Source organism: Orcinus orca, chromosome 10, assembly GCF_937001465.1.
Source record: "Orcinus orca chromosome 10, mOrcOrc1.1, whole genome shotgun sequence".
NCBI lineage: Eukaryota > Metazoa > Chordata > Mammalia > Artiodactyla > Delphinidae > Orcinus > Orcinus orca.
In genome coordinates, this window is record NC_064568.1 from 80,492,954 (window position 1) to 80,512,165 (window position 19,212).

Below are 19,212 nucleotides of genomic sequence, written 5' to 3' on the forward strand. Positions count from 1 at the left end.
ACCTGGAATAAAATGATAAATTCAGCGATGCCTATGGCCGTTGGGCATCTTAACATAAAAGAATGAAAAATATAATTAACTAAATCAAGGCAATATGCCTATTTCCATCCCAGCTCATTAGTATTAATTGATGGGGTTAATTCTCTTTTGTGTTTAACAGTACCTCCTAAAAAATAATTAAAAAAAAAAAAAGGAGAGAAGAAGGAATGCAGGGAAGAAATCGAAATGGTAAGTAGACAAAAGTTCTAGGCCTTTTGCTAATTAAGATGAAATCATAAGAGATATAGCTGAAGCTCTTATCAGCGTCACAAAATAGTGTGCCATTTTTTCCAAAAAGTTCAGGAATCAGTACATACAGCAGCATAAATAATGGTGAAAACTTAGTCTTTGGGTGCCATTTCTCAATTGCCTCAAAGAAATTTATAATCCTCCTTTCTACTATAAGTTTTACTTGTAAGAAAAAAAAGTGTGTTCTATTTTATAAACATAAGGAAGGCCCAGAGAGTTCAGAACTCTCAAGGGCCATATGTAGAACTGTTGGTTTTCCTGATGGAGGAGCCTGGTCCCTGTATATATTGGGATTCTGGTTTCCATGAATGGAAAAACTATGGAGGATGCAATATCTTCATAAAGTAGTTCCAAATGTAGTTCCTAGGTGATCTAGTTTCACTTCTATTTAGCACTAATCCTTTCAAAGTGTGTACCTACTTCATGTGGAATGTTTTCTTCATAATACTGTGGAAATGGCTGAGAAAGTACTTCCACTATAATACTTTATATCTTGTTCGTTAAAATCTTTTTATCTTTTTTTTTTTTTTGCGGTACACAGGCCTCTCGCCACTGTGCCCTCTCCCGTTGCGGAGCACAGGCTCCGGACGCGTAGGCCCAGTGGCCATGGCTCACAGGCCCAGCCGCTCCACGGCATGCAGGATCCTCCCGGACCGGGGCACGAACCTGCGTCCCCCGCAGGCGGACTCTCAACTACTGCGCCACCAGGGAAGCCCCGTTAAAATCTTTTGAATAAATTATTTTTTGGCTTGAAATTTTTCATGACTTGTTTCATCCCATAGATGGTATCAAAAAATAAAGAAAATTTCACACAGCTATTTTTCTGATACCATGAATGGGTATGAAAAAGACAGACAGTAACAGATACTCAGAGAGTGAATTGCTGTTATTGATGATGATGATAACAATTCAATCTTATACTTGAATAGATTTTTATTGTCCTTCAAGTATCTTCACACCTATTATACACCAAGAGAAGACATTAGAGGTTGAGAGCTACACCATATCAACCAGATAGTTGAGAGCTGGGGTTCTTCCCCAGTGAAAGCCTTCTTCATATGTCTTTTAGAAACAAACAAACAAAAAATAACTTAGCAATGGATTTTATATTTCTAACTCATAAAGATATACTTTTTTATGTAGATGTGTAGATGTGTATACATGTGTATGTATGTGAATATATGTAAATTTATGTATTTATGTGTGTACATACGTATATAGATAGATATCAGTGAGCACAACTAAGGACAGTAAAAGCAAATTAGTTGAGAAAAGTGATATTTAAGAGAGGAAGAACTTCAAAATTATACTTCTTAAATTTCATCTGGGATCTGAATTCTGCACCATTTTACTTGTCCACCCATTCAAAAATCAACACATGTACTTTGAGCCCACATCATGAGTCAGGCACGGTCCTAGACACTGAAGAGACAGCAGTAAATAATTGATGGAAGTTCTTTGCCTTTTTGAGCTTATCCTAGCAGAGGAAATGAACTGTAAATAAACAAGTAAATTATAGTATCTCATGTAGTGATAAACGATATGAAGAAAAGTAAAGCAAAATAAATGGAGTCATAGGATTGCTATAATTTTAGAAAAGATGGCAAGTCCTCTCTAGTAAGTTGACATTTTCTCAAAAAGAGAATGAAATAAGTGAGCTAGACACATGAATATCTGGAGGAAGAATATTCCAGGCAAAGGGCATTATGTGCAAAGGCCGTGAGGCAGGTGTGTCACTGGTATATTCACAGAAGAACTGGAGCAGAGTGAATGAGGAAGGCAAGGTCAATGAAGGGATCAGAAGTTTAATAATGGTGTGAACCTTATTCCTAGTGAGATGAGAAGCCATTGGGGTAGGGGTGGTTGAGGAAAGAAGTAATAAGATCTGACATATTTTAAAGGGCGTGGACAATAAACTATTGGGGCTTATTTTAGCATATAGCACAAAAGTCAAATGCCAATGACTTAAACACATGAAGGCATATTTTTCTATCACAAAAAGTACTTCAGAGGTGGGCAGCCCCAGGTGCCATGCTAGTATGACAACTCGGAGAGTCCCGGGTTTCTTCCATTCTTCTGTTTCCTCATTCTGTTTTTTGGCCACACCAAGGGGCATGTGGGCTCTTAGTTCCCGTGCCCTTGCAGTGGAATCATGGATTCTTAACCACTGCACCTCCAGGGAATTCCCTATTTTCCCATTCTTAGCAAGTCAACTCATGGTCCAAGATGGCAGTTGAAAATGCAGCTATCACATTTACATTCCAGGAAGCAGGGAGGAGAAAGAAAGAGGGACAAATAGGGCATGGCTCCTACTAAGCCAGCTCTACTTTAAGAAATGTCTTAGATGTCCTGCACCACTCTTCCCCTTACATATCACTGGCCAGCTCTTAGCCACAGGCTATGTCTACCTACAAAGGAGATGAGGAAATATAGCATTTTACCTGGATACACTGCTGCCCCAAATAAAAACTGGGGTTCTTGGGCTTCCCTGGTGGCACAGTGGTTGAGAGTCCGCCTGCCGATGCAGGGGACACGGGTTCGTGCCCCAGTCCGGGAAGATCCCACATGCCGCAGAGCGGCTAGGCCCGTGAGCCATGGCCACTGAGCCTGTGCGTCCAGAGCCTGTGCTCCACAACGGGAGAGGCCACAACAGTGAGAGGCTCACGTACCACAAAAAACAAAACAAAACAAAACAAAACAAAACAAAACTGGGGTTCTGCTACTAAAGAAGACAAAAAAATCAGAAACATGGGAACCAGTTAAGAAGTTGTTTGAAATGGTCCCAGCCAAAAGTTAGGTTGAATAGGACTAGGTTGGTACTAATGGGACACATGTTGAAGATTCAGCCAGGAAGATTCACTGATGGATTGGTCATGGAATATAAGAAGAAGAAAGATATCTAGGGTGCCACCAAGATTTTTGGCCTGAGCCACTGGCTATTAAGTGAGACGGGGAAATTCCTCCCACGTTGAATCTGTGTGTATATTGATGTCTACACGATCAAAACTTGTCTCAGGTACAAAGTACATGCTCTTCACCTCCTCTCCACTATCCAACTCTAATCTTACATCCTGGACACTCGGATTACTTCTGTCTACATTCTGCCTTACCTCCTACATCACGTGTTTTAGAACTAGACATTTTACTCTTTTATATTTGCTCCCTAATTACTTTTTCTTTAGTAGTAATGCACATTATTCATGTTAAGCATTATTCCTCACTTCTTGTGTCTCACACAGAGCTCCTGGGCCACTTAATAAGCATTCACAAGTCATCTGTTGAACCAAATTTCATCTGTGTCCTTTCCCAGTTCTCATGCTTTCTAGAACCTATGATCCATATCTCTGTGATTAAAATCTTACTTTCACTCTAGGCAACCCTGCTCCCTACCAACAACTCCTGTTTGTACAGAAACGGATGTCTACCACTTATCCTCACAATCCTACCAATGGGGGGGATGCTTCACATAACAGACTTTCCCTCTCCATGGGATGAGGGTTAGCCCTTCTAAACCTAGTCACTTATTCTAAATAATGAGAGTGAAGTATTGCCTGAACAGGAACATTTAGGAATAACCACCACTGAAAGGTGACAGCTTGGGGCAAGTATCTGGGTTACTAGGATCTTGAAATCTCCAAGAGTGGAAGACAGGTATCCACATACCTCTGCCTTTCCCTTGCCCTCTCTTCTCCTCTGATGCCTCTTCTCCATCTTCAGTCTCTGGCCCTATCAACAAACACCATTCCTTGCTGGAACATTTACCTGGAACTACTAGGATATCCAGAGACTCAGATGGGCTGAGTTTGAGGACTTTTAGCTGCAAAACTTCTCCCAAATTGTATCAATATCAGGCAAAGACCCTTGAGCTCCTGAAGGGCATCCCATCCTCCAACAGGATTTGACTCCTGTGGCGAGAATCCTGGTTAAAGGCCTGTAAAGAGCATCTTTTCTCTGAGCTGAGACTTGAAGTCTGTAATTTTCTTTTGTCATTGCCAGTCCTTAGGTAGCTGCTAGCTGTCAATAAGTCAGTACTCCCCATAGCCACTGGCTACACACACACACAACCACCACCAAAAAGACAGGTCAGGAGCTCAAGCTCACAGGCCTTTTTCCTAAAGGGTACTAATTAATTGATTTGCCTGAAATCTTCTCCTTGCTACCAGAGGGGAAAAAAAATAAGCTTGCAGAATAAAGAATGTAAAATTCCTAATAAGTCCACCTGTAAGAGACAGGTAGTAACACTCCATCAGTTTATCCTCTGCAAAATATTTTATTCTCCCTCATATAGCCACAAGCTTACTTTAACAAGAACAAATGCTCCTGTAAATGTTAAATATATTTATAGTACAGAATTGTGTTTTAGTGCAGTTTTATAGATCTCTGTAACTAATCACACTTGCCAGTGAACAAGAGTCCCTTTGATAACCATTCGTTATTATCTGCCACTGAAGGAGGCAATGATTTTTATTCTCATTTAACAGATAAGGAAAGAAACTCATGAGGAGGTAGAAACAACTGACTTAGTCACTTGGTAATGAGGGAGAGGAGTTAAAATTTGAATTCTCAGTCTCTCCCCAATTCCCAGACCCTAGAGCTACGTGGCCGGTTTTGCAATAAGGAAGCCTATTTATATGACTTTCCACGGGACAAGGAAGTCAAAACCACAACAGGGTAAAAGCAGGAAGGCATTGCTTTCTTGGCAGAGAATTTCAAAGGCAGCAGCATTAACTGATTTCAGAGCCTTCCGCTATATCGTGAGTGCTGCCAGGGACAAGCATGAATACAAAGGACTTGAATAAAGAAGCATATTCTTGGAGAAAACTGATCACCCTCTTGCATTTGAAAAATTAAAATAATCAAGCTCTGTGCTTTTAAGAGTCAAAAGAAAGGGCTTTCATTTTGAACCTTCTGACCACTTCTTCCTCTCATAGGGAAATCTCAATTTGGTCCGAGAATAAATTGTCAACCAAGGGCTGGAACTTATCCAAAAAGTTCCCCTTTCTTCTGCCCCTAAAATGATAAAATCATATATAATAATGCCACCCCCATCTCCAAACTCCGCAAACCTTTCACGTGCAGGAAGTTGAGGATGCTGGTGTTGGTGTCCAACAGGAGCAGCTGGCCTTTCTCTACCGTGACGTTGTCGCCCTCTTGTGGCAGTCGCTCAGGAAACCAGCTGTGAGCCCTGGACCACCTCCGGCAGAACTGAAAGGGAAAGTTGCCCTGGAAAACAGGTTTTGTTATTTTGTTTTATTTTGTTTTCAAGCAGGATAGTCTGGGTGATCCATCAGAACAGAAACTCCTTAAACTCAAATTAATTTAAATATAATTTTAAACATCTCCATAAAATTAGTCACCCTCGTACAACTAACTCAAAAAAGGGAAAATACGGAAGGGGCAAAGTCGTACTCAAAGTTCTTCTGTGTTCAGCCTCTGGAATTCTCCAGCGATATGCTGGTAATACTTTCTTACCTTTTTGCCCAAGAACAGGCCACCTTCTACCTAACAGATGGGGTCGATTCCATTTTTTATTTTTACAGACGTGTATTGAGTCTTGGACAAAAAGTCATAAATAGCCAGGAATAGAGAGAATTAACACATTCTGCTTGATGGGTGGCATTTTGCTTTACATAACTGGTACCACTTGTCACTGGCTCTACTGCCAAGTGTCCCTGTCTTATAGGAATATTCCTCTCTCCACGTGTTCAGATCCATCCTCCCACCCTGCCTCTTTTGATATTACTGATGCCTTTCCGTCTGTGTTTGGTGTATCCATGCTGGCAAAGTTTGTGCACAGGAAAAATGCCAGCTGACTTCAGATGACAACCCAAAACCTCTGAGGGAGGTGCCGGGAGTGGGACTGTGAGGCGCCTAGAGGAGGAAGCACCCTTGACCTCCCGCAGTCTCCCTCTCAGAGCTTTTGGCTTCCTGTTAGTTTACAGTCACACTGAACTCACGTGGTTTTCAAACCAAGGATGTGAAAATCACAGAAAGCAGTATCTGGCTCATGCAAGAGGCAGAGAACAGGTTTAAATGTCCTGTGCAGCTATGGAACTGTAATTCTGATAAATGTAATGAAATCCTCTTGGACAAGGTGATTAGCTCAAGGTCATACAGATGACATGGGTATGCCTCTCTCCCAACAGTTCTTCTTCCCACACAGATTCCAACCTAATGCGAAGCCCCAGTTCCTATAAAACAACTGCCTAGAAAGTCCTCTTGTCAGATATTTGAGGCAGATGGGAGAAGATCGTGAAGAAGGGGAGGCATGTTTATAATACCAATAACTAAACCTCCACAGAGAACAATGCCCTGGAGTATTTCTGAGAGAGAAAATTCTGGACAAATGTGTTGCCAGAAGTCAGTAGATTTTCCAGGTGTACTGACCCCCAGCTCACTAGTCCTGAGTTATATACTGAACCCGATCACCAACAAGACTTGGGGATAAGGAAAAGCAGGATCTTTTCATTTTCTGCATCTACAAAGGAGAAATAACTCAGTGACTCATCCCAATTTAAGAGATGGAAAGGCATCAGGCACAGTGATAAGCAGTTCCAGCACCACAGGAAAAAAAGAACATGTGGTACCCAAGCATCATTGTGAGCTGTATGAACCGTGACCACAGGATGACCATCCAAACACTCAAAAAGTGGGAGAGAAGTTTACCTCTCCACCTATTTCACACTGAAGCTAAGCATGGGGAGGTAAAATTACAGAAGGGGCTCCTCATACGACTAGCCATTCTACCTTCCTATAATCCTTTAATTCACTCCTGCAGAATCCACAAAGAAAAAGGGGGGCCAATAGGAGGAAACTGGAGTGGAATAAAGTGGTGAGAAGATGGAAAAGACCAAAAGATGGCGAAGACAACTCCAGAGAAGGTGAACCAGATTATCTGTAAGTCAGCCCTGAGTCACTAAGACATGTGAAAAAGCCTGGATTTCTAGAAGGTCAGAGGTGGAAAGAACTCCTATCCCTTTATTTCAAAGATGATGTTTCAGACAGGGTTTCTCAGCCTAGAGCTGTTTAAGGTGCAGATTCTCTCAATGCCACCAGGATGGAACCAAAAGCTCAGGAGGAGGGATCAGTTAGGAGACTGGAATTAACAAATACACACTACTATATATAAAACAAATAAACAACAAGGACCTACTATATAGCACAGGGAACTATATTCAGTATCTTATAAAAACCTGTAATGGAAAAGAATCTGAAAAAGAATATATATATATATATATATATATATATATATATCTCCAAATTACTTTGCTGTACACTTGAAACTAATACAACACAGTAAATCAACTATACTTCAATTTTTTTTAAAAAACTCTCAGTAGGTGGGACCAGGGATCTGTCATTTTAATCATCTCCTCAGTGGCACTTCTGCATCAAATTTTGAGGACCAATTCAAGGCAAGGGCTAGAGAAGAGGGAGATAGATCCAAAAAAGGAACTGGGAGGCTCCCTTCACACCAGGCCCTGAAGCTCAGGGAAGGCCAGCAAGGGTGTGTGGATGAGCCATGAGGAGGAGTGAAGAATGCAGCAGCTTCAGCAGCTTGACTTTTTCTGAGACGTGAGCCTCGTGTTCAGATCCAAGCCCAGCTACAGAACTACACAAAAAACCTGGGCTCATGACCCTCACAATGGGAAGATGTGGAACAACTAGACGATCAGGTAAAAGGAAGTCAGAGGAGGACCATTCCATGATGTCTTCCCGTAATTAACTTGAGAACCTTTCAAACCTCAAGGTTAGCACTGATACCTGTCATCTTAGCTCTGAGGGAACTTTAAAGACTTTCTCTCTGGCTCAGAAGCAGCTGTGTGTATCATTGGCTTCCTTCCCTGCGTTCTATCATCTTGGCCTGGCCAAAAAGCCTTTGAAAATTGCTATACTCAGGACCTTCAAGATGGCAGAGGAGTAAGACGTGGAGGTGACCTTCCTTCCCACAAATACATCAAAAATACATCTACGTGTGGAACAACTCCTACAGAACACCTATAGAATGCTGGCAGAAGACCTCAGACTTCCCAAAAGGCAAGAAACTCCCCATGCACCTGGGTACAGCAAAAGAAAAAACAGAGACAAAGGAATATGGATGGGGGGGCTTCCCTGGTGGCGCAGTGGTTGGGAGTCCTCCTGCCGATGCAGGGGACACGGGTTTGTGCCCCGGTGCGGGAAGATCCCACATGCCGCAGAGCGGCTAGGCCCGTGAGCCATGGCCACTGAGCCTGCATGTCCGGAGCCCGTGCACCATAGCGGGAGAGGCCACAACAGTGAGAGGCCCGCGTACCACAAAAAAAAAAAAAAAATGGATGGGACCTGCACCTCTGGGAGGGAGCTGTGAAGGAGGAAAGGTTTCCACATACTAGGGAGCCCCTTCACTGGTGGAAACGGGGTGGAGGTGGGGAGCTTCAGAGCCAAGGAGGAGAGCGCAGCAACAGGGGTGCAGAGAGCAGAGGCTTGTCTGCTCACCCTCTGGGGCAGGTGGGGGCTGGGAGCTGAGGCTCAAGCTTCAGAGGTCAGATCCCAGGGAGAGGACTGGGGTTGGCTGCATGAACACAGCCTGAAGGGGGCTAGTGCACCACAGGTAAATGAGAGGGATTCCAGGAAAAAGACTGGAACTGCCTAAGAGGCAAGAGACCATTGTTTCTGGGTGCGCGAGGAGAGGAGATTCAGAGCACCACCTAAATGGGCTCCAGAGATGGGCAGGAGCCATGGCTATCAGCGTGGACACCAGAGACGGGCATGAGACACTAAGGCTGCTGCTGCCGCCACCAAGAAGCCTGTGTGCGCGCACAGGTCACTATCCACACCTCCCCTCCCGGGAGCCTGTGCAGCCCGCCACTGCCAGGGTCCCGTGATCCAGGGACAACTTCCCCGGGAGAACACACGGTGCGCCTCAGGCTGTTGCAACATTACGCTGGCCTCTGCCACCACAGGCTCACCCCGTATTCCGTACCCCTCCCTGCCCCCGGCCTGAGTGAGGCAGAGCCCCCTAATCACCCACCCCTTTAACCCCCTCCTGTCTGGGTGAAGAACAGATGCCAGAGGGTGATCTACACACAGAGGCGGGGCCAAATCCAAAGCTGAGCCCCGGGAGCTGTGAGAACAAAGAAGAGAAAGGGAAATCTCTCCCAGCAGCCTCAGGAGCAGCGGATTAAAGCTCCACAATCAACTTGATGTACCCTGCATCTGTGGAATACATGAATAGACAATGAATCATCCCAAACTTGAGGCAGTGGACTTTGAGAGCAACTGTAGACGTGGGGTTTGCTGTATGCAACTGACTAGATTCTGATTTATATGTTTATCTTAGTTTAGTTTTTAGTGCTTGTTATCATTGGTGGATTTGTTTATTGGTTTGGTTGCTCTCTTTTTTTATTTTTATTTTTTATTACTTTTTTATTTTAACATATATTTTTTAATTTTTTATTTTAATAACTTTATTTCTTTTATTTTATTTTTCTTTCTTTCTTTTTTGTCTCCCTTTTCTTCTGAGCTGTGTGGCTAACAGGGTCTTGGTGCTCTAGTCAGGTGTCAGGCCTGGGACTCTGAGGAGGGAGAGCTGAGTTCAGGACATTGGTCCACCAGAGACCTCCCGGCCCAACGTAATATCAGTCAGCGAGAGCTCTCTCAGAGATCTCCAACTCAACACTAAGGCCCTGCTCAACTCAACAACCAGCAAGCTCCAGTGCTGGACACCCCATGCCAAACAACTACCAAGACAAGAACACAACGCTACCCATTAGCACAGAGGCTGCCTAAAATCATACTAAGTTCACAGACACCCCAAAACACACCACCAGAAGCAGTCCTTCCCACCAGAAAGACAAGATTCAGGCTCATCCACCAGAACACAGGGACCAGTCCCCTCTACCAGGACACCTACATAATCAACTGAACCAACCTTAGCCACTGAGGGCAGACACCAAAAACAATGGGAACTATGAACCTGCAGCCTGCGAAAAGGAGACCCCAAACACAGTAAGTTAAGCAAAATGAGAAGACAGAGAAATACACAGCAGATGAAGGAGCAAGGTAAAAACCCACCAGACCTAACATGAAGAGGAAATAGGCAGTCTACCTGAAAAAGAATTCAGAGCAATGATAGTAAAGATGATGCAAAATCTTGGAAATAGAATGGAAAAAATACAAGAAACATTTAACAGGGACCGAGAAGAACTAAAGAGCAAACAAACAATGATGAACAACAAAATAAATGAAATTAAAAATTCTCTAGAAGGAATCAATAGCAGAATAACTGAGGCAGAAGAACAGATAAGTGACCTGGAAGACAAAATAGTGGAAATAACTACCACAAAGCAGAATAAAGAAAAGGAATGAAAAGAATCGAGGACAGTCTCAGAGACCTCTGGGACAACATTAATTGCACCAACATTCGAATTATAGGGGTCCCAGAAGAAGAAGAGAAAAAGAAAGGGACTGAGAAAATATTTGAAGAGATTATAGTTGAAAACTTCCCTAATATGGGAAAGGAAATATTCAATCAAGTCCAGGAAGTGCAGAGAGTCCCATACAGGATAAATCCAGGGAGAAATATGCCAAAACACATACTAATCAAACTGTCAAAAATTAAATACAAAGAAAAAATATTAAAATCAGCAAGGGAAAAACAACAAATAACACACAAGGGAATCCCCATAAGGTTAACAGCTGATCTTTCAGCAGAAACTGAAAGCCAGAAGAGAGTGGCAGGACATATTTACAGTGATGAAGGGAAAAACCTACAACCAAGATTACTCTACCCAGCAAGGATCTCATTCACATTCAACAGAGAAATTAAAACCTTCACAGACAAGCAAAAGCTAAGAGAATTCAGCACAACCAAACCAGCTTTACAACAACTGCTAAGGAATTTCTCTAGGCAGAGAAAACAAGAGAAGGAAAACACCCACAATAACAAACCCAAAACAATTAAGAAAATGGGAATAGGAAGATACATCTCAATAATTACCTTAAATGTAAATGGATTAAATGCTCCAACCAAAAGACATAGACTGGTTGAATGGACACAAAAACAAGACCCGTATAAATGCTGTCTACAAGACCCAGTTCAGACCTAGGGACACATACAGACTGAAAGTGAGGGGATGGAAAAAGATATTCCATGCAAATGGAAACCAAAAGAAAGCTGGAGTAGCAATTCTCATATCAGACAAAACAGACTTTAAAATAAAGACTATTACAAAAGACAAAGAAGGACACTACATAATGATCAAGGGATCGATCCAAGAAGAAGATATAACAATTGTAAATATTTATGCACCCAAATAGGAGCACCTCAATACATAAGGCAAATACTAACAGCCATAAAAGGGGATATCAACAGTAACACATTCATAGTAGGGGACTTTAACACCCCACTTTCACCAATGGACCACCAAAATGAAAATAAATAAGGAAACACAAGCTTTAAATGATACATTAAACAAGATGGACTTAATTGATATTTATAGGACAGTCCATCCAAAAACAACAGATACACTTCCTTCTCAAGTGCTCATGGAACATTCTCCAGGATAGATCATACCTTGGGTCACAAATCAAGCCTTGGTAATTTAAGAAAATTGAAATCATATCAAGTATCTTTTCTGACTACAGTGCTATGAGACTAGATATCAATTACAGGAAAAAAACTGTAAAAAATACAAACCCATGGAGGCTAAACAATACACTACTAAATAACAAAGAGATCACTGAGGAAATCAAAGGGAAATCAAAAACTAACTAGAAATAAATGACAATGAAAACAAGATGGCCCAAAACCTATGGGATGCAGCAAAAGAAGTTCTAAGAGGGAAGTTTATAGCAATATAATCTTACCTCAAGAAACAAGAAAAATCCCAAGCAACCTAACCTTACACCTAAAGCAATTAGAGAAAGAAGAACAAAAAATACCCAAAGTCAGCAGAAGGAAAGAAATCATAAGGATCAGATCAGAAATAAATGAAAAAGAAATGAAGGAAACGATAGCAAAGATCAATAAAACTAAAAGTTGCTTCTTTGAGAACATAAACAAAATTCATAAACCATTAGCCAGACTCATCAAGAAAAAAAGAGAGAAGACTCAAATCAGCAGAATCAGAAATGAAAAAGGAGAAGTAACAACTGACACTGCAGAAATACAAAGGATCATGAGAGATTACTACAAGCAACTCTATGCCAATAAAACGGACAACCTGGACAAATGGACAAATTCTTAGAAAAGCACAACCTTCTGAGACTGAACCAGGAAGAAATAGAAAATATAAGCAGACCAATCACAAGCACTAAAATTGAAACTGTGATTAAAAATCTTCCAACAAACAAAAGCCCAGGACTACATGGCTTCACAGGTGAATTCTATCAAACATTTAGAGAAAAGCTAACACCCATCCTTCTCAAAACCTTCCAAAATGTAGCACAGGAAGGAACACTCCCAAACTCATTCTACAAGGCCACCATCACCCTGATACCAAAACCAGACAAAGATGTCACACACAAAAGAGAAAACGACAGGCCAGTATCACTGATGAACATAGATGTAAAAATCCTCAACAAAATACTAACAAACAAAATCCAGCAGAACATTCAAAGGATCATACACCATGATCAAGTGGGGTTTATCCCAGGAATGCAAGGATTCTTCAATATATGCAAATCAATCAATGTGATACACCATATTAACAAATTGAAGGAGAAATATCATATGATAATCTCAATAGATGCAGAAAAAGCTTTCAACAAAATTCAACACCCAATTGTGTTAAAAAAAAACTCTCCGGGCTTCCCTGGTGGTGCAGTGGTTGAGAATCTGCCTGCTAATGCAGAGGACACGGGTTCGAGCCCTGGTTTGGGAGGATCCCACATGCCACGGAGCAACTGGGCCCGTGAGCCACAACTACTGAGCCTGCGTGTCTGGAGCCTGTGCTCCGCAAGAGAGGCCGCGATAGTGAGAGGCCCGCACACCGCGATGAAGAGTGGCCCCTGCAAGCCACAACTAGAGATAGCCCTTGCACAGAAATGAAGACCCAACACAGCAAAAATAAATAAATAAATAAATAAATAATAAACTCCTACCCCCAACATCTTCTTTAAAAAAAAAAAAAAACTCTCCAGAAAGTAGGCATAGGGGGAACTGACCTCAACATAATAAAGGCCATATATGACAAAAACACACTAACATCATTCTCAATGGGGAAAAACTGAAACCATTTCCACTAAAATCAGAACAAGACAAGGTTTCCCACTCTCATCACTATTATTCAACATAGTTTTGGAAGTTTTAGCCACAGCAATCAGAGAAGAAAAAAAATAGAAGGAATCCAAATCTGAAAAGAAGAAGTAAAGCTGTCACTGTTTGCAGATGACATGATACTATACATAAAGAATCCTAAAGATCCCACCAGAAAACTGCTAGAGCTAATCAATGAATTTCGTAAAGTAGCAGGATACAACATTAATGCACAGAAATCTCTTGCATTCCCATATACTTATGATGAAAAATCTGAAAGAGAAATTAAGAAAACCCTCCCATTAACCACTGCAACAAAAAGAATAAAATACCTAGGAATAAACCTACCTAAGGAGACAAAAGACCTGTATGCAGAAAACTATAAGACACTGATGAAAGAAATTAAAATGACACAAACAGATGAAGAGATATACCATGTTCTTGGATCGGAAGAATCAACATTGTGAAAATGACTATACTACCCAAAGCAATCTACAGATCCAATGCAATCCCTATCAAACTACCAATGTCATTTTTCACAGAACTAGAACAAAAAATTTCACAATTTGTATGGAAACACAAAAGACGCCAAACAGCCAAAGCAATATTCAGAAAGAAAAACGGAGCTGGAGGAATCAGGCTCCCTGACTTCAGACCATACTACAAAGCTACAGTAATCAAGATAGTATGGTACTGGCAGAAAAACAGAAATATAGATCAATGGAACAGGATAGAAAGCCCAGAGATAAACCCACACACATATGGTCACCTTATCGTTGATAAAGGAGGCAAGAATATACAAGGGAGAAAAGACAGCCTCTTCAATAAATGGTGCTGGGAAAACTGGACAGCAACATGTAAAAGAAAGAAATTAAAACACTCCCTAACACCATACACAAAAATAAACTCAAAATGGATTAAACACCTAAATGTAAGGCCAGACAGTATCAAACTCTTAGAGGAAAACATAGGCAGAACACTCTACGACATAAATCACAGCAAGATCCTTTTTCACCCACCTCCTAGAGAAATGGAAATAAAAACAAAAATAAACAAATGGGACCTAATGAAACTTCAAAGTTTTTGCACAGCAAAGGAAACCATAAACAAGACCAAAAGACAACCCTCAGAATGGGAGAAAATATTTGCAAACGAAGCAACTGACAAAGGATTAATCTCCAAAATATACAAGCAGCTCATGCAGCTCAATACCAAAGAAACAAACAACCCAATCCAAAAATGGGCAGAAGACCTAAACAGACATTTCTCCAAAGAAGATAAACAGATTGCCAATGAACACATGAAAGGATGCTCAACATCACTAATCATTAGAGAAATGCAAATCAAAACTACAATGAGGTATCACCTCACACTAGTCAGAATGGCCATCATCAAAAAATCTACAAACAAGAAATGCTGGAGAGGGTGTGTAGAAAAGGGAACCCTCTTGCACTGTTGGTGCAGCAGTTGGTGGGAATGTAAATTAATACAGCCACTACAGAGAACAGTATGGAGGTTCCTTAAAAAACTACAAATAGAACTACCATATGACCCAGCAATCCCACTACTGGGCATATACACTGAAAAAAACATAATTCAAAAAGAGTTATGTACCGCAATGTTCATTGAAGCACTATTTACAATAGCCAGGACACGGAAGCAACTTAAGTGTCCACTGACAGATGAATGGATAAAGAAGATGGGGCACATATATACAATGGAATATTACTCAGGAATGAAATTGGAGTTATTTGTAGTCAGGTGGATGGACCGAGAGTCTGTCATACAGAGTGAAGTAAGTCAGAAAGAGAAAAACAAATACCATATGCTAACACATATATATGGAATCTAAAAAAAAAAAAATGGCTCTGAAGAACCTAGTGGCAGGACAGGAATAAAGACGCAGACATAGAGAATGGACTTGAGGACATGGGTAGGGGGAAGGGTAAGCTTAGACGAAGTGAGAGAGTAGCATGGATATATATACACTACCAAATGTAAAATAGATAGCTAGTGGGAAGCAGCAGCATAGCACAGGGAGATTAGCTCATTGCTTTTTGACCACCTAGAGTGGTGGGATAGGGAGGGTGGGAGGGAGACGCAAGAGGGAGGGTAATGGGGGATATATGTATACATAAAGCTGATTCACTTTGTTATACAGCATCAACTAACACACCAATGTAAAGCAGTTATACTCCAATAAAGATGTAAAAAAAAGAACTATACTTAGCCCCAACCCAGCAGGTGGGAAGGTCAAATATTGTTATATCCTCTTTACAGCTGAGGGAACAGTGTCCTCTTTACAGCTGAGGAAACAAAGGCTCAAAGAGTTTAAAGGTTGTGCTAAAGGCCGTGGAGGTGAAGACAGCCTGGGCCCAGCCAAGCAAGTTCCTACCTCGGGTCTTCCCGCTCACATGGCCTCTCTTGGGATGCTCTCAGCCAAAATATCTGCAAGGCACACTCCCTTACTTCATTCAGGTCTCTGCTCAAACAACACTTCCTTCTCTGTCTCCTTATTAAAATGCTATGTCCCATCACTCCTTCACCCTAATACTGCTTCATCCTTGTATTAGACCATATCATTCCTTGTGTATTTATCATCCATTGAACTTATTACTCAAATGAAAAACAGGGACTTTGTTTTGGTCATTGCTATATCCCCAACCCCCTAAAAAGTGTCTGACACATAGTTAAGTGGAAAATAAAAATTGATGAAATGATTTAAGTGAATCATCCACCTGCAAATTCCACATGCATTTATAGATATCGCACATACACATAAGCATACATGCCTTCTTTATACAATAGGTGAGCAAATAAGTGATAAGGTCTAAAATTACTTTAAAATGTTATGTTCCCTAGGTCTCTTGATCCATTGAGTTTGGCCCACATCCTTTCCCACTCCTTTCTGTGTTTTCAAACTCTATGTAAACTTAAAACCAAACAAGGGTAAATGTATCAAAATTAAAACCAGAGACTCAGATTCAATCTCCCTATGAAATCTTCCACTGATTTTTTCTCACCTTAAGTCTCTTTATTGAATGTGGTACTTTTCAAATGGTTATCAATGGTAAGCATTAAATTTCAAAAGATCTAAGCTTCCCTCTGCCCAAAGCTTTTCCTTATCATAATAAAGGTATCTTGAAATTATATTAAATGTATCAATGATTCATGCCTATTACAAAACAGTGACTAAATACTAAAAGTAAAAAATTCCTAAACTTTTAGCAAAATTTTTTCCTAAAAAATTAATGCATCCTCAACTGTCCAACAGCACCTAGGGAAGGAGAAGAGTCAAATATCTCCATGATTTCAAGTTATCAGGGAATTCATGGTTACATGTGTGCCGCCATAAGAATTGTAGCTCTACATTTTCATAGTTGACACAATGGTAGTATAATGCTATTCCACAGGCCTCCCAGAGCAATAACCCCATGAGACAGAGGAGGTGGCCCACTTTCCAACATCTTTATCCTTCAGTTCCTTCAATTTGATCCAATCAAGCAAACAAGAATGCTGACAGCATCACTAAAAAGACTTCTTGTCCATATATTCGAAAGCCTCTCAACTGATACCAATGTAATGTTTTGGTGCAAGCCATGCTCTGCATCACCAACTCAGCTCCCAGGTCAATGCAAGTTTCACTTTCACCAAGTAACAGGTCTTTCCACCACAGTCCCCAAGGTGTTCAGCCTTTAGCTCTAGTTTTCTTCTTCCAGATAAACAAATCACTCATTCCCATTCTGCAGATGAAGAAAATCATCTCCCTATGGGCATATGGGGGTGGAGTAAAAATAGACTTGGGAACTATCCAGAACACGCCCTCATTTTTACCTTAGAACATACAGCCCCAAATAAACCAAAACAGAAACCAAAAAACAAAACAAAACACAAGCAAAAACTTTTCTGGCTCAGCGAGAAGCTTATGCAATTTGTTTTCTTCTTACAGCTTGTCAGCACTTCTCTGAACTTCAGGAATGTGCAGTGTCTGCAAATCTTACATGTCACCTTAAATGTACTTGCAGTACCACCAGAGTTATCTTGAAAGAAAGCACTGATCAGCAAGGTGGAACACCAGGCAAAGCAAAGACCTATTTGCAAGCATCTGTGTTAAGCCAGGGCTGTGGAGAAGGTAGAGTGTGGGGGTCTTTCTAGTCACAGTGCCTCCTAGATGACAAAGATAAGGAGGAACTATTTTGACACCTCCCCAGAATGCCTGCTTCAGCAAACAAGCCCTGGAAATAGGAAAAGCCGGGCTCCTGTCACCAACGCTCTCTCCACCCTTTACACTGCTCTGTTTTCTCCAAAGAACTTATCATCACCAAAACATTGTGTATTGTTTATAGTCAGTCAAGTCCCAGTGGAATGTAAGCTTCATGAGAGTTTCTTGGTTTTCTGCTGTATCCCAGTACCTACAACAATGCCTGGCCACATGGTCGGTACCCCCAAAAATGTGTTTGAATGAATAGTCAACACTTATGTGGGCTCATAATCACTATGCCATAATTCAAAGTATTGTTTTAATAACTAAAATAATTTGATATGACACTGCAATTTTTTTTACTTTTTTCAGTGCTCTTTTACATAGAAATGTTTTTAATTCTTATGAAACCAAATGTATTGATCTTTTTTTTGTAACATCCTCCATTCTTTTACACATAAGACTCCCTTCTTTCATTCTGACACAAATAGCACTTATATGTTCTTCTTGATTTGTAGGGTTTTATATTCGCATGTTAATGCTCAACTAATTTAGAATTTACGTTGGTGGGAAGTTTTCCATTTTTCCTTATTTTTTATCTTTGCTTTGTTCCCCCCCACCCCAAATATAATGAAATGTCTTCATACCATTTATTAAACAATAGAGTCTTGGCTATTTTCATAATTGTATTATAATGTTGGGTGATATTTAGCATGTTGGCCAGTTAAAATCCTAAACCTTTCCTGTATGAGCTAGTGCAAAGGTATTTCTTTTAGATACATGTAACTTCATCCTTGTTCTTAAGGTGCTCATGTTATCCCTGAAAAAAAGACAAATAGCCAGGTAATTAATATAAAGTGTGATTAATTCAATAATTAAAGGCATAAGCAAGGTACTATGTGAGTTCAGAAAATTAGATGGCTAACTCTGGTAGAGACCACCTTACAGATGAAAGCCTGTGCATTAATTACTTTTCTTTTTTTCAATCTGGACACTACACATGAATCAACACAGGCTGAGATTATTGCAGCTGATTATGAAACCCAAAAATGCTCATTGTAGGAAAAGTCAACCATCTACAAATCCAGGATTACGAATAGAGCCCCTGACCTCTAATCCAATAACTCCTTAGGGAACAAAAAGGAAATTAAATTAGTTTGGCATAATTTGTTCTTACCGGGCTCATGCTGGCTCTAAGTGATCACTTTCTTTTCTCGGTGACTACAAACCCTTCACGATGATGAGATAACATGAGAAAGTCCCCCTCTGTTGCCCGGCACATTGACTACTCAAGGAAATGTCAGTAACGCCTCCTGCCAGCCACACGGGCCCAATTCACATTTATGCTTTGTCCCTGTTAGAAAACCAGGCAGTTCACTAGCTTCTCTCTCCCTTCTGTGCACATCCTATATGCCATGATTTCTCTAAGAATATTGATGTTAGCTCAGTGCTTCATCCATGTAAGTTATTTTAGCACTCCTGAGCT

The 19,212-nt window shown here is 40.9% G+C and overlaps 1 protein-coding gene across 1 annotated transcript in view; it reads right to left on the reverse strand.

Moving 5' to 3' along the window:
* Positions 1 to 19,212, reverse strand: part of PKHD1 (PKHD1 ciliary IPT domain containing fibrocystin/polyductin) — a 424,641-nt gene that overhangs the window by 286,949 nt on the left and 118,480 nt on the right. The window contains exon 35 of the mRNA XM_049716350.1: positions 5,355 to 5,511. Within this exon, the coding sequence (XP_049572307.1) occupies positions 5,355 to 5,511 (157 nt within the window). The remainder of the gene's footprint in view (positions 1 to 5,354; positions 5,512 to 19,212) is intronic.